The sequence below is a fragment of the Typopeltis vanoorti genome, chromosome 9, assembly GCF_054136105.1.
Source record: "Typopeltis vanoorti isolate ZY-2024b chromosome 9, IOZ_Tvanoo_1.0, whole genome shotgun sequence".
Classification (NCBI taxonomy): Eukaryota; Metazoa; Arthropoda; class Arachnida; order Uropygi; family Thelyphonidae; genus Typopeltis; species Typopeltis vanoorti.
Genome location: NC_143557.1, coordinates 85775756 through 85791717, shown reverse-complemented (window position 1 = coordinate 85791717; position 15962 = coordinate 85775756). Strand labels below are relative to the sequence as shown.

The 15962-nt window shown below is 37.6% G+C and overlaps 1 protein-coding gene across 1 annotated transcript in view; it reads left to right on the top strand.

Annotated features, from left to right (window-relative positions):
• LOC150103220 (sal-like protein 1) overlaps positions 1-14531 on the top strand; it is a 182668-nt gene extending 168137 nt beyond the window's left edge. The window contains exon 2 of the mRNA XM_090397707.1: positions 6366-14531. Coding sequence (XP_090253833.1) covers positions 6366-10519 — 4154 coding nt within the window. The 3' untranslated portion in view covers positions 10520-14531. The remainder of the gene's footprint in view (positions 1-6365) is intronic.
• The last annotated feature ends 1431 nt before the right edge of the window (positions 14532-15962 follow it).

The following is a 15962-nucleotide window of genomic DNA, read 5'->3' as shown; positions in this document are numbered from 1 at the left end:
ACCTTGTAGCACATGCAAAATACCTTGGTCTCTACATAGATTGCGACCCTAATTGGACAAAACATATAGAATATCTACATACCAAACTGCGAATCATTGCAGCAAAAATCTTCCAGGTAAAAGACATTATTCCATCCAACATAAAAAAACTCCTATATCAGGGTATCTGCGAATCCTTATTGAGATACGGTATAACATCCTATGCACATACATCAAACAGCCACCTAACAAAATTAACAAAATTAGAAATATTACATAGGAAAATTGTGTCAACAGTGATTTGGGCACCTTATACGCAACAACCAATATCCGACCAGCACATGGCGACACAACACACAGAATCCTGAGCATTAAAAATCTAAAACACTACATAACATTAACAAGGAATTACTTCAACATCAACTATCAAAACAACAGAAACACATATCGTATAACACGACCTACAACAACTCTCTACATCCCTACACCCTTCAACAGCTCATACGGTTCTTTTGTGAGATCACATCAGATACCCACGCAACTCAACAACCTACCAAGAAATTTAAAACACATAGATAACTACAGAACATCAAAACGCGAACTCTGGAAAATATACCAACAAAGTTAACATACCATTAACACCAATATACACATCACAAATCACTAGCATCCAATGCCTGCATCCCATACACAAACAGTAACAACAACATAAATAGTGAAAGCTAATACCACTCTCTTCATAAAAGCTAACCAAAGCTTCGAAGTAGGCGGAATTAAATCGCCTCACACATCTACACGTAATCCTCATAATCAAAGACTGCAGATTATGTAACAAAATAGTTAGTACGCTGTATAACAATAAAGAAGATATTGATATTTTAAAAAAATGTATATATGTAAATAGGATGCATAATAATAAGCTATGATATTGATATTGAAAAAAAATTATGTACATTTATATTTAAAAAAAATCACTGCACACTACATTTTGTACTGAACAGAAAATGCAATAGTATACTTTATTGTATATATGTAAATACTCTTTATGATGATAAATAAAATGTTATTACAGTTAAAAAAATATTATTATTATTATTATTATTAAATATATAAAATATATTTATATTTATAAATATATAAAAATGGACACAACAACAAATTATTATTATTATTATTATTATTATTATTATTATTATTATTATTATTATTATTATGTAGTAATAACATATTAGTAATTTACATTAATTCTCTATTTAGAATAATTTATATATCTCCGGTTTATTATACCTTATTGATCTGTTCCAGAACGGTTAATTACTCATTTAATGAATAAATTTACTGTAAATATAGCATTAGCTTTGTCATATGGTTCATGGAAGCTATATCATTATCATCATCATCATCATCATCATCATCATCATAATTTTCCTCATGAGCAGTGATACTGTCATTTCTTTACCTTTGAAATGGAGCCGTGTTGAGTATTTCGAGAGAAAATTTCTTTTGCTTAGCATTAAGAATCATAATCCCAAGATTAATATATAATTTATGAATAAGCCCATATACAAATGTTCAAGAATCATTGATAGAAAATTGAATAAATACGGCAAAATATTTCCGAACGAAAATCAGTTAGTCGGGGTTTATATCTGAACGTGACCTAACTAAACGATGAAATTAAATATTCAAGGTCAAGACTATATGGAGCTACATTCGACCTTTGGTTCGCCATAAGTATTCCTCCTGGATAATACCGGTTTTCCATTTGTACAGGCAGGACTGAGAACGTTATAATTTAATAAAAAATTACAAAATAAATTATACACTGAAATTATTATTTCAAAATTTTGAAATAATAATTTCAATGTATAATTTATTTTATAATTTTTATTAAATAACGTTAACGAAAAGTTTTATTACGTCCTCTCGAATCAAGGACCATGAAATGTGTATTTTGCCAAAATGTACATTTTGGCAAAATACCCATTTTGCCAAAATTGATGTTACAGTTAGCTGACTCTTATAAATGTTTACATATAATAATGTGGAAATTGTTCAGAACAGAATTTTTGATTGTAAATATTTTAGGGTTTTTTTCCCCCCCGACGATGAGTATTATCATGTTTACAACAAAATTATTTTATGCAAAGTCCAGTTTTTTCATAATGTAACTTTTAATATAACTTTTAATATAACGTTATATTAAATCTGGAGTAGGAATGTATCAAAAGTTATATAACGACTATTTTATATTATATTATTTTATTTTATTTTTTTTACTTACATTTCAGTCGTTTCTGTCATCGTTTAGTTTGCAGCGTTGTGCAAAATAAATTTTGACTAATGGATATACACCGATTGAAATGAAACTTGAATATCACAGACATTTTCTTATGTTTATACTAAATCCAAAATTTTTATTAAATTCCATTTAATCAGAATGGAGTTGTTGCAATTTATAATTTCACGTTTTGCTCCTTGTGTTCCTAAAATGATTCGACTGAAACAGCTGAATCGAAAAAAAAAAAATTGTATCGATTCAAAATAACAATTCTGCGTAAAACATCCAACTGGAGTCCTAAAATAACTTGATATGGACGGACAGTGACAGCAAAACGAATATACTATAGTATAATAAATAGTACTAAGGTCAATAATAACTGTGATATGGGGAATCATTGTACTCAGAATTTTAACGGTATTCAGAGTGGGCTAATTCACACACTGTGTGATTATCGGTGGAAAGGAGTATTGCAGTTTATGTATACTAATGCCCGAAGTATTCGGAATAAGTGTGATGAATTTTTGTCATTACTTAGTTCTACTTGGCCAAAAATTATAGGAATTAGTGAGACTTGGTTAACTAAGAATGAGTTAGTCATATAAGGGATATAGGATCTTCAAAAAGGATAGAGAGAACAGAATGGCGGGGGGGGGTTTACTAATGATAGACGAAGTGTTAAAGCCAAAAATGATAGAAGTGACAGGCATGTAGAGAGTAGTTCATTTGTTTAGTGTGAGATAGAAATCAACAGGATACAATATGTAATTGGTTGCTGCTATAATCCAAGGGGTATACGGGAGAATGTAGATGGTATGCATTGGCAAATTAGTAAGATGAGTGTAGAACGTGTAATTATTATGGGCGATTTTAACTATGGGGGACATAGATTAGGAGATGGAATGGTCACAAGGAACAAAGGAATTGGAGTTTATACAATTGTTAAGAGATAACTACCTGAGACAGCATGTAATGGAAGGTACAAGAGATTTGAGAGTGTTAGATCTGGTCATAGCATCGGAGAACATATCAGTAAGTTAGATACTTACTGATATGATATGAGTAATGTCTGCACTTGGGGAAAGTGATCATGTGGTCTTGACTTGGGAGATTGTATTATGTGCTGAATATTCTGTTAAGAAGGGTTATATATGGAATTACAAGGCTGGTGATTATGACAAGCTGAGGTCAGATTTCAAAAGTGCTATGGCATGAGAATTTTAAGGGGAGAGATGTTGATGGTGAATGGGAGATTATCGAGGAGTATTTAATGAAAGCTGTATCTGACTGTATTCCCAGAGTTAGGAGGAGGAATCAGGTAGGAGTAAGATGGATGAATAATATTATTAAGCGAGAGTTGCAGATAAAGAGAAAGTTGTGGTATAAGTATAAAGAAAAAGGTGATGAGCATTCCCATGAGCAGTACAAGATACAGGCAAGAAGAGTAACCTGCATAATAAGGAAGGCCAAAGCTAATTATGAGAGGAAGCTAGCTGATGAGTCCAAAACAAATCCTAAAGAGTTCTTTCGCTATGTGGCAAGTAAAAGGAGGAATAACTTTGGAAGGATGACTTTAAAAAATGTTGAGGGTAAGGAAATTACAGAAACTAATAAAATAGTTGAGTTGCTTAGTGATCATTTTGCAACAGTGTACCATCTGGATTGTGATACTGCAGTGCCGGACGTGTCATTGACTGATGAGAGTCTAGTGATAGAAGAATTTGAGGCGCTTGGTATATTACAGAACCTTAATGCTAACACTGCCATTAGGTTAGATGGCATATCGGCCCATGGTTTAAGGGAATGCGCAAGAGAATTAGCACATCGCCTAACTTGGCTGTTTAATTTGAACCTCAGTTCCGGTAAAGTCCCAATTGAGTGGAAAGAGGGGAAAATTATTCCACTACACAAGGGAGGCTGAGGTAGCAAATTATAGACCAATCAGTATATCGGGAGTAGTGGTTAAGGTTCTGGAGAAATTGATAAAAATTAGAATTCAGGACTGGATGGACAGCAATATGATACTTTATAAGGGGCAACATGGTTTTGTGAAGGGTAAATCTTGCCTTAGCAATATGCTCACTTTCTATAATGAAGTAACAATGGAGTTGGATAAAGGAAATCCTTTTTCAGTAATCCTGCTGGACTTTGCAAAGTTATTTGACAAGATTCCGCATGGAACTCTGTTGCATAAATTGGAGCAAATGAGTATGGAGCCGAGACTAGTGATTTAGATTAGAGGGTGACTAATGGATAGATATCAAAGAGTGGTTTATGGTGGAGCGGAGTCCAGTAGAAGGCAGGTGACTAGTGGTGTGCTTGAGGGCTCAGTGTTTGGTACTCTGTTATTTAATTTGTATATCAATGATATTGGGAATAGTTTGAAAGCAGATATCCACTTGTTTGCTGATGATGCAAAACTGGGATAAGCAATAGTTAATTCAGATGATGTGGATATCTTACAGGATGACTTAAATAGGCTGGTGGTTTGGGCTAAACTAAATGGCTGCCAGTTTAATGTGGCCAAGTGTAAGGCGATGCACTTCGGAAGGATTAGATCACATACTATATTGATGGACCTGAACTGCAGGAGGTTGATGAAGTTAGGGACTTGGGAGTTATTGTGGACAGAGAACTTAAGTTTCGAGGGCATATTGCAAAGGTTGCCAAGACTTCACATCAGATTACATGGTTATTGAGGAACACACAGACAAGCAGGAATAAGGAAGTGATTTTCCCACTTTATAAAACATTATTAAGACCTCATTTGGACTATTGTGCACAGATCTGGTCACCTGGAGTGATGTGGAAATGGTGGAGAGGATTCAGAGGCGGGTTACGAAAATTGTCAGGCCTGTGGGATGTCTCCTACGAGGATAGATTGAAAGTCTGTTGGTTTCAAAAACTAGTTGATAGACGTATGAGAGGAGATATGATAGAGGCATATAAATTATTAAAAGGATTTTATAGGATTGATACTGATAACCTTTTAAGACCAGTGAAGGAAGGGAGAGAACGAGGGGTCATCCCTGGAGATTGTGTAAGAGTGTGGTTAACAAGGGTGTTAGGACTAGATTTTTTTGCTTGGAGGGTTGTAAATGGGTGGAATGCGTTGCCAGAGGTGGTTGTGAATGCTTCAACTGTGAATGAGTTTAAGGGGAAGTATGACAGGTATTGTGTGAATAACGGTTAGTATGTCAATGTTGGGTCTCCCGCGATGAGTCTTTTGACTCCATGGAGGCACCTTACATAATAATAATAATAATAATAATAATAATAATAATAATAATAATAATAATAATACCAGATGCTTACGCATTTGGAGAAATGCACTTAACTTGAAATTATGTTTAGTTTATATTTAGCTATCCTAATATCATGCAGACTCTTGGATAGAAGTAACACATTTTAGAAGAAATGATGGTAACAGCTGTTCCGTTTTCATGTTAGAAGTTTAAAGTCGACACGACAAGTAGTTGCGTTGCACAAGTATAATTGGTTTTCAGTTAAATTATAAATTTTGCACCATAATCAAATAAATGGAATGAAATGCCTGTTTCTATCACATAAAATTCTTCCCTCGGACATAACTCAAAACTTATAATGTACTTTGAAGCCTTGGTCACTGCGTTACATTTCGAAGGAGATTATAGATCTCATGGAAGTGAAGACAAAACCGTATATTTTATCGTTTCCTTTTTTAAAAAAACTTTACTTTTTAAATCTGTCAATGATGTGACATGCAGTGATTAGTGGATTTAAGAAAAACAAGCAAAACAAAACAAATCAGAATGTAAACGAAACATTCTGTTCTCTCTCTCTCTCTCTCTCTCTCTCTCTCTCTCTCTCTCTCTCTCTCTCTCTCTCTCTCTCTCTATGCGAACGAAATTTGTGCTATAGTTCAAAAGGCTATAGTCATGACTGGAGTTTGTTTGTAGATCTGATTATGATCATATGATCATTGATGATAACAATGAATATACCAAAGCTTTTGATTGTGAAGGATTCTTCTGAATTTTTCGAAACTTCCTATGACTGATGATGATGATGACATCTGTATTTAACATTTTCAGACAGATCTAACAACCTCTTTCTTTCTTTCCAGGCATCAACTCGGAGAGCGACAGCGAAGACGGAGATGAGCACGTGTGCGGGAAATGCCGTGCGGAATTTGCGGAGCTGTCCCTTTTCCTTCATCATAAACAAGTGTGTGCCAGCAAGCGACCAGTACTTTTGCCATCAGAACAGGAAAGTGACGAAGAACACTTTCAGGGTGAGGATGACAGCGATGGAGGGCACAAAGGCGACGAAGACCAGCATTGTCATCTGTTGCCATCTCTTCACGAAAAGCCCGACTCCCTGGACAGTGGTGACATTCCAACTTTGGTTGCCACGACTGCTCAACTCTACGTCGGTGACGATAAGTTCGTGGATTCGCATAAGAACGGCGAATCAGCACTAAATCTTTCTTCTTCCTTCTGTGACGAGGATGGCAAGGGGTCCTCTCCACATCTACCTCAAGTGTTTTCCTATCGTCTCTCAGACACTAATGTAAAATTAGAGGTTTTACAAAACACTGCAGTAGCCATGGCTCAGGTACCCACTCCTCAGGGCTCGAATCTGGCTGCTCTACAGTCGGCACTGTGCACATTACAACAACAACAGCTTGTGCAGTTACAAGTTATCCAGCAACTTCAAGCTCAGATCCTGGGAAGTTCCACTAACCCAAGGCCTAACTTAACAACTCCACCCATTGGCACCGCAGCTCTGACTCCACCACAGATTACGCAGAGTAGTGCGGGAGTAGCAGCTCCGTCAGTTAGTAATCCCGCAGTGCCCGTATCGTCTAGAACGATAATGTCCACTAGGGTGTTGTCTCACACTGAGAAACCAGCAGAGGTGCAGTTACCAGAGAATAGGATGTGTGAAGTAATACACCAATCGGCTCCTCCACCACCTCCACCTCACGAGCCAAATACGCTGCAACTGCTGGAGCGCCATACTGAGCAGGCTTTGCAGAATACATTGGCTGGAAGCTCCTTTTTGTTGAATGAAATCAGTGGGGGAGAAGTGTCTAAGCTAAAGAAAAGCAAAGGAAATGACAACAAACCTACTTCAGAAGATACATTCAAGCATCAGTGTAAATACTGTGGGAAGATATTTGGCAGCGAAAGTTCTTTACAAATCCATCTTCGTTCTCACACAGGTGAGCGACCTTTCAAATGCAACATATGCGGTAACAGGTTCTCCACAAAAGGTAATCTTAGAGTTCATTTTCAACGACACCAAGCTAAGTGTCCTGATATAACAGCACTTTCTCGAGATCAAAGGAACGGACCACCATTCGAAATTGGTACAGAAGCAAAGCCCTTTCTTAATTTGTCATCACCATTGGAAAGACTGGTGTCTAATTCTTATCCACAAAATCAGGCATTGGACTATTCAACAACTGGCGAGTCACCCAATAGCATCCACTCACCACATGACAACAGCCCCTCCCATCCAAGGAGCCCTTCACCCAATGATCTTTCCAACTTTTCCAATGGATCTATAGAAGATGCAGCAGGCAATAACCAAGACAGGGGCGTCGATTCCAAAGTGGATTGCAGAGCATCTGATAATGAAGATGAAGGATCTCGACCTTCTTCTCATAACTCTCAAGAAACAGCAAAAGATCAAGAACAGAAAGACTTATTAGCTGCTAAATCAACTGCATCAGGGTTTCCATTGTCTGTCATTCCACCACCTTTCACATCACCACCTTCATTTTCTTCTTTTTTCCATCCTTCTACATATGCGACATCGGTAGCCTTTAGTTCAGTGTCAACCATTACTACCTCTAATGTAATATCTGCTTCTTCCACAGCTGCAGAAGGTACCATGACAGCAGATCCCAACTTCTACCAGGATCTCCTTCCAAAGCCAGGAAGTAACGATAACTCTTGGGAAAGTTTAATGGAAGTGACAAAGACATCTGAAACGTCAAAACTGCAGCAGTTGGTGGACAATATTGAACACAAACTCAGTGATCCCAACCAGTGTATCATTTGTCATCGGGTACTTAGCTGTAAGAGTGCACTTCAAATGCACTATCGCACCCATACCGGAGAAAGACCCTTCAAGTGCAAGATATGTGGCCGCGCTTTTACAACCAAAGGAAATCTGAAAACTCACATGGGAGTACATCGAGTAAAGCCTCCACTCCGAGTTCTCCATCAATGTCCGGTATGTCACAAGCAGTTTTCCAACTCCATGATACTCCAACAGCATATTCGAATGCATACGGGTGAACCACCAGACCTACTTAGAGAGCAAATACTCCGAACTGACCTGAAACCATCTTCCATCTTAAATCCACCTTTCATAAGACCGCCTCGTTCATCCCCACAAACTTTAATTAATCCTCCCAAAATGCCACCCACATCCATCCACTTATCAGATTCGCCTGCAGACAGTTTCATACCTCAGAATGTGTCTTCCACCCTCAATGCCGATTCCGTCATCAAAACCACTACGACTGGAGAAAGTGTCAAAGGGGACGAGTCTGCTCCATCTCCAACAGTCAGTAACATCAGTCAAGAATCTGCTACCTCACCAGTGACCAAAGAAGATATGCCACTACCCTTAAATGCTTCTTCTCTTCCCCCTAGTAGAGATATTTCCCCAAGTTCGGAGCGTCCGTTACCGCCCAGTCTGCCAGCCTCGGATCGGCCACTTTCTGCTGATATTCCTACCACCCCTTACACAGCTTCCCTTGCCGCCCTAGAAAACCACGTGAAGGCCATAAACAGCAACAGCACTCACCCGCTTCCATTCTCTCCATTTGGAGTGGGTCTCTCTGTGAGCAACCTACTACGTCATGATGCAGTTCCATTTCTTGCAAGATCTCACAGCGACGTTCTTTGCTCCAGAGATAAGTCCCCTGTCTACTCGACTCCACCTGTGAGAAGCATGACTGATGCCTCCAGGGAAGACCGTCCATCCCGAGGATCGCTAGTCAAAGCAGAATCTGCTACATCTGCGATCTCTACGACAGTAACCCCTAGCGTCATTACTGCGGTCTCAGACAATGGGGCTCTTGACCTTACTCCGAAAGGATCAGTTTTGTCGAAAGCTATTGCAGAGCAAGTACCAAGTTTTTTTTCTCCTTTCCAAGGTAGTTTCTCATTTCCTCCTCCAGGAGTAAGAATTTCCACTACATGTAAAGTGTGCTATAAAACATTTGCTTGTAACAGTGCATTAGAGATTCACTATCGTAGCCACACCAAAGAACGACCCTTCAAGTGTGAGATGTGCGAGAGAGGTTTTTCCACCAAAGGCAATATGAAACAACACCTACTTACTCATAAGATACATGATCTCCCAAACCAGCTATTTAGCTCAACATCGTCGCAATCCAGCGACGGGCTTCAGGAAACCATGGAGGAAGTTCAGAAGCCAATCCCTGAGGACACTGCCAAACGGCCTTTGAGTGAGAGCAGCCCCATACTTCCAGTCCCGAAGCGTCCCCCTGGACTGCCGAAGCATGTTTGCCACGTATGCCACAAACCATTTTCTAGCGGAAGTGCTCTACAGATTCACATGCGCACACACACTGGAGACAAGCCGTTTAAGTGCACTATCTGTGGAAGGGCATTCACTACCAAAGGAAATCTCAAAGTTCATATGGGCACGCATATGTGGAACAACAGCACTTCTCGTCGAGGTCGACGAATGTCTCTTGACCTACCTCTTTCTCTGACCCCAGGAAAACCAGGTGAATTTCCTCCACCACGTCCAGATCTCTACTTTCCTTATTTACCACCTTCCTATCTAAACGGAATGACGGCTCCCAAAATGAACGAAATCTCTGTAATCCAGTCTGCTGGAGTTAACAGCGTACATACAACATCGTCAACCTCTGTTATACTAAGTTCTCCAACACCACTAGTCACCAGCTGCTTGAGACCCCTCCCACCAGTGAGTGCTGCTGGAGGAGAGCCACAAAGTTCTGGAAACTCTCTGAGATCAGAAGATGATAACACACCGAACACAAATCCCTCACCTCCGTTGAACTCTAACGAGCTGAATCCTCCTGTCCATCCCATGATATCCCATTCTAGCGAAAGAGGAGCCACTTGGGGATGGAAAATTGCATGCAACGTATGCAACAAGATCTGTTCCTCTTCGGCAGACTTGGAAAATCATTTAAAAACTCATTATCAGCAAGGAAAGAAAGAAACAATGAACTCCCTCGTTACCGAAAGTCTTGATTCTTAAGTCAGGTGTTTGAACTGTTTCTTGTCGTAAACAGTATTTGTACAACACGGACTTAGAGTTCCTAATTAACACTAGTCCCTGGGAATTGATGCTATTTATCGAGAGCGGGAAGTGTACGGGTCAGTTTTACAGTCAAACTTCGCATACGATGGATCCCAATACAATTCCTTCACTTTTATTTGGCAGTGAGGCCAAAAACATTTGTGACATGCTGTTTTGAATCATTTTGTTTGATTAGTGACTGAAACCGTTACTTTTTTTCTTTCTTTCTGTGATAATTCATTACTGCAAAGAAACCAACAAGAGTTTGGTTAGAACAAAACACTGAACATATAGTTCATTTGTCATCTGAAATCATTATGCTGAACAACTGGAGATGGAAAATTACCAAATTGTATGAAGTCGCAGAAGTTCATTAATCCCCCCCCCCCCCGCTAGCTGGACCTTATGGGAATGCCTCCACCAGAATTAGATGAAGATAATGATGACGCTATACGTTGTAGCCATCTCGCTTTTTTTTTTTTCGTCATAGAAAACTAGGTATGTGTTTGCCCAGCTGTTACTAGTAGCCGTCTTTGTTATTCATAATGTATAAGTAAATTATTGAACTAAACGCGTTAAAATACAGGCTGCAGTGGCATTTGCTAGGATATAAGTTAATCAGTGGAGGTTAATCAGTAATAGAAAAGATCTGGGAAGTGAGATGTTCCATAAGTTATACGTTGACAACTTCCCAATTAGAACCTGTTACCTCTTCCAACGAGACCATTGTTATAATACACTGACGATAACACTTCGTCAATGTTTGTGTGCTAGTTATTATGGCTATTAAAGTGAACCACAAGAACTGCATATAAAACATGAAGAAACTTTTTGAAACGAAGAAACAAAACTTCTTAATAAAATCAAGAACGGGAACGGGGAACAAAGTGATATCCCATTCTCATAACAGGACGATCAAAGATCACAGGAAAACTTTCCTGTCATTTCATTTTTGTTGTTGTTATATTGTTATTGGTTGTTGTGATCATCCCGGTCCTGTCTTCAAGTTCCATGAAGGGTGGAGTCATATCAGTGTACAGAGAAAAACAACCCTACGTGGAACAGCAGTCGGCAGGCAGCGGGTCCCTGTGGTATAAAGTGTGTGGCAGAGTAATTTTAAATTGTTTCTTGTTTTCCCCGACGCCGTAATCTCTCTTACTTTTTCAACAGTGTCGTTTCCTTTGTTTTCTTCGACTATGTTGTGTTGAACATTCTGAGCACTCTCCCCCCTCTACCCCTCACTCGTTCGGAGTGATGGCTTGAGTGTTAAATATATCGGTGTATACTAAGTGTAAAAATTGATGTTATCCTGTGTTTTATGAAGGTTTCTTTATCCAAATCCATGGTCAGAAATAAGCACCAAAATAAGGGTACTTTTAAGAAAGAGTCAAGTTGTATGTTTTAAAGAAATCAGTTCTTATAATTTATTATCTACACATAAAAACAGAATAAAATAAATATGAAAATATGATAATAATATACACTGGCAGGCGATTGGAAATGGCGAAATATTATCGCAGTTTATTTCAATAACATATATATTATCATTACCATGATGAGTGGCTGTAAATGCTGATTTTTTTAAAAGCTTGGCTTAGCCAATAAGTAGCAAAGCAAAATCACTGTTTTTATGCTAGAGCCTCGAAAACTCTAAGTTAATGGTAATATGTAGCACTATACACGAGAACGCTAAACTATAAATTTGATAGAAATAACAATATCTAGGTTTGTGAACAGTGTTCAAAGCTTTATTAAAATACACGGTTAACTTGAGATAATTTAAAAATAGAACAGAATAGTTTTTCATTTATTTAACTTATTAATTTTGTGTGTGTGTGTGTGTGATTGTGTGCGTGCGAGAGAGAGAGAGAATACAGTAAGCGAAACAAAAATTCTTCTATAGTTCTTTTGTTGTCCACTAAAAGAGAAAAAATAATAATAAATGATCCCTGGTGATAGCATTCGAGTATCAAATATGAGAACAAGGCCTGCAGTTCTGATAAGGATCCTTTCATTGTGTCAGTAATTTGTTAATGTATCATGAAAGGAACTAAATCATACTCTGAAAGAAAATTTAGAATCAATGGGAAAAAATTCTTCCGTTTTAGAATATGTCACATTATAGTATCCAGTTGCATTTCACAGCTGCGCAGTTTCAAACATGTTCGAAAAGACGATTTCTTGTGATTACCTAACAATATTTTGTGAGATAAAGATAAGCAAATACAACTGTGAGAATAAAAGTGAAAATTAAAATTTAAATGACATTAAAAGTGAAAATAACGTAAATAGAAAAATTCATATAACTTTTTGTCTAGCACGTTTTCTGAGTCTTAGAGTTGTGTTTGTCATTAATAAATTATTTGCATATTTCAATAATTTCTCTACTTTTATTTGCATCAATTTGTTTTTAATCTTTATTAATTTTCTTTAATGGTATGATTTTCTTCTCGCCCTCATCTATAAACTAACAAACAATTCAATCGGTCATTGAATGGATCCTTATTAGAACTTCAGCTATTTAAAATCCTGTTAATTATTAAATTAAACATAAATACGTTAAGAATATTTCCATAATTTTCAGTGGTATTATCGCAAAAAAACTTGGCTAATAAATGAGAACAGCATTTCAAATTTTGCAGCTGCTGGTGTGTATTATTTAACTGCATGCATTCAATGTCATTAATAGGTCATTCTTACAAAGAAAATCAGCGCTTGTATTCTGAGAGAAGATTTTTAATCAATGCCATTCGAAAAAATATATGAATTCGATTAAAATAAAATTACTGGTTTACCAAAAAGGACTGGTCAAGAAAGAAATATGATTTTTTAATGTACACTAAGAAGCTGATTGCAGAAGATGCTCTAGTGATGTTTGCTGATTCTCATTGTGCCCATTCGTCTCTCAGGACTCATTACCTCACTATACTACACCATAATTTATCTCTGTATTTTGTTAGTACTGTGAATGTGTCGGGTGACACCAGTTATGGCTTATTCCATGCCTCTCTGTTATGCATTTGCACACACTGTTGATGCCTGGAGCAGAGATTGAGAGATTCTAGTCCACTTAATCTCGGAAGGTGTCGCTCTTAATGAATGTAATGATATCCATCGTTTGATCTGGCCTGTACAATGGCATAAGAATATTCCGTTATACACAACCATGCGAAGGGCAAATATTTAGATTTTACCTAAAAAGTACTTTCAAAGCTCTTCTTTTTACCACTACAACAGATTATCATTATCTTTCTTGTGTTATTTGTTGAGCGGGAGCCCAACATGTGTTTCGTTGAGTATTCGACAGTGTTGCCGTTACTGTGATAATTCGGCACTTCTCTAGTCTGGCATCAGTGTTCTATCTTCAGGGAAGCAAAACAAACTTCATCATTTCCAATTTTTGTATACAAACTATGCGGACATTTACGGACAGTTAATTCCAATATAAGGAAATGGATAGTTGCAGACAAATTATTATCCGTATTCCATGTAGGAAAGAAAATTGGGGGGGGGGGGATATTTTGTTTGAACTACGTTGCTGGCACTTTTACAATGAGCTGAGTTAAAAAAAAAAAAGCATTGTAGGAATTGTTTTATTCTTCTGGCGGTAGTTTCTGCCTTCTCCGGTGTGCTAAACTCCAGGCACTGGCAGTGTTGTGAATTGTGGTATTTAAAAGTTGTAGTTGATGCTCGTTTTACCCTTCCTTTCCTCTCCACCTCCCCTCGCATAATGTAAACTCTTCCATCCGAACCGTCAGACTTGAGGAGATTGCTATTTTTGTAACACATGTAGCTAATTCTGACGATCCGGGCGGGATGGAACGGCACCACGTGATTTCGGTTGTCTTCTTCAGTACCACAACATCAGTTTCTGTTCTGTTGTCAAGGAAACGATGTGTTAGATTAGGTCTATTTCTATTTTGTCATACCGAAATGTAAGAAAAAATAAAGGTCTTTTAAGAGAGGTAAACATGTGTCCTTCTATAACCACACATACTAACACTACATACATTACGATAGTTAATTTATACTATTTGTTTTCCATTTTTTACTTGAAGACTATTCTTAACCAGCACCATAAAGCATCAGAAAAGTATAAGATTACCAGAGAGGAGAGCAGATAATGCTGTGTGAACATGCTATCCATTTACATAATGAAAAATTGACCGACCCATAAGAGTCGAAATCCGAGTCTCAAACCAATTTAATACTTTCTGTGCTCTAGTTACAGATTACACCAATATGTTCCCAGTTATTTCGTTTACAGTTAATCCCTTCTCGACGATTAAACTGCATTGATTTATTGAGCATTCAAACCTTTCAGGGAGGTCAGTTTCGTAATTTGAGTTCTACAGTAACAATGCCAATTGGCTTAATTTGAAAAGTCCAAGAACGACGAATAGAAGGTATGTCACTTTCGAACATTTCGAATTCAAATCACCAGATGATTAGCGAGGACAGTTAGCTAAACCAATTGGAGAGATACTTACTTTCACCTGCTCTGTTTGTGTCATTTTGGATGGAGTATACAGAAACAAATAAATTTCTTCTCACGTATTTCCTAATGAATTTCACAACGAGGAATGAAGTTCTCATCAGCGGCATTCTTTCTTTAAAAGAAATATTTTTTTCCCATTGCAATCGAAATTAATAGCCTTCACTTCGGCTTCATGACTTGATCAACTTTAATCAACTTTTACTGATTTAAATGAAGAACTATATAACTCTACCGATGTAGAGTTAAGAGGGTAAATCAACCAAAGAGAGAGAATGCCGTTGTCTAAAGTTATCTATCATACTCTGGGAACACCTGTCTGACTTGCTGTACTTCAATTTCTAAGTTCTTAGCATGATGTAATCACTTGAAAGAGCACTGCACTTTCTTTGAACAAAAGCAAAAGAAAGGTTTCTTTGAAATCGCTTCAATTTCGTTCAAATTAAAGTGAAGGAGCTCGCTCCAATTAAGAAAATCAAAGGGAGATGCTACACGGCGTAATTACAAACTGTGGCGCAAAAAAACGTTTTAACTGTAGTGATGGCCCCGAAATAGATTTATACTAACATATTCTCTATACACACACAACAATTGTACATGCATTCAAAGACAATGACGGAAAGCAATCAAATGTTGCGATTGACTCCTCCTTTTAATATTAAAACTCAATATTCAGTCCTATGAGTGCATTATGCGCTTTAGAAGTTTTGTTCCGTTTTAAAATCATTTAAATAAAGGAAACCCGAGATTAAGAAAAGTATATTTACCGGTCTAATTGGCCGAGTGGACAGCGATTCCATTCTGCAACCAACAGTCCGTAGGTTCGACCCACTATATGTATTTATGTATAAGAATGTTTGTGAAGGTTTTTTAAATGCTAAACAAATGTTAATCGTCGAGTGAGAC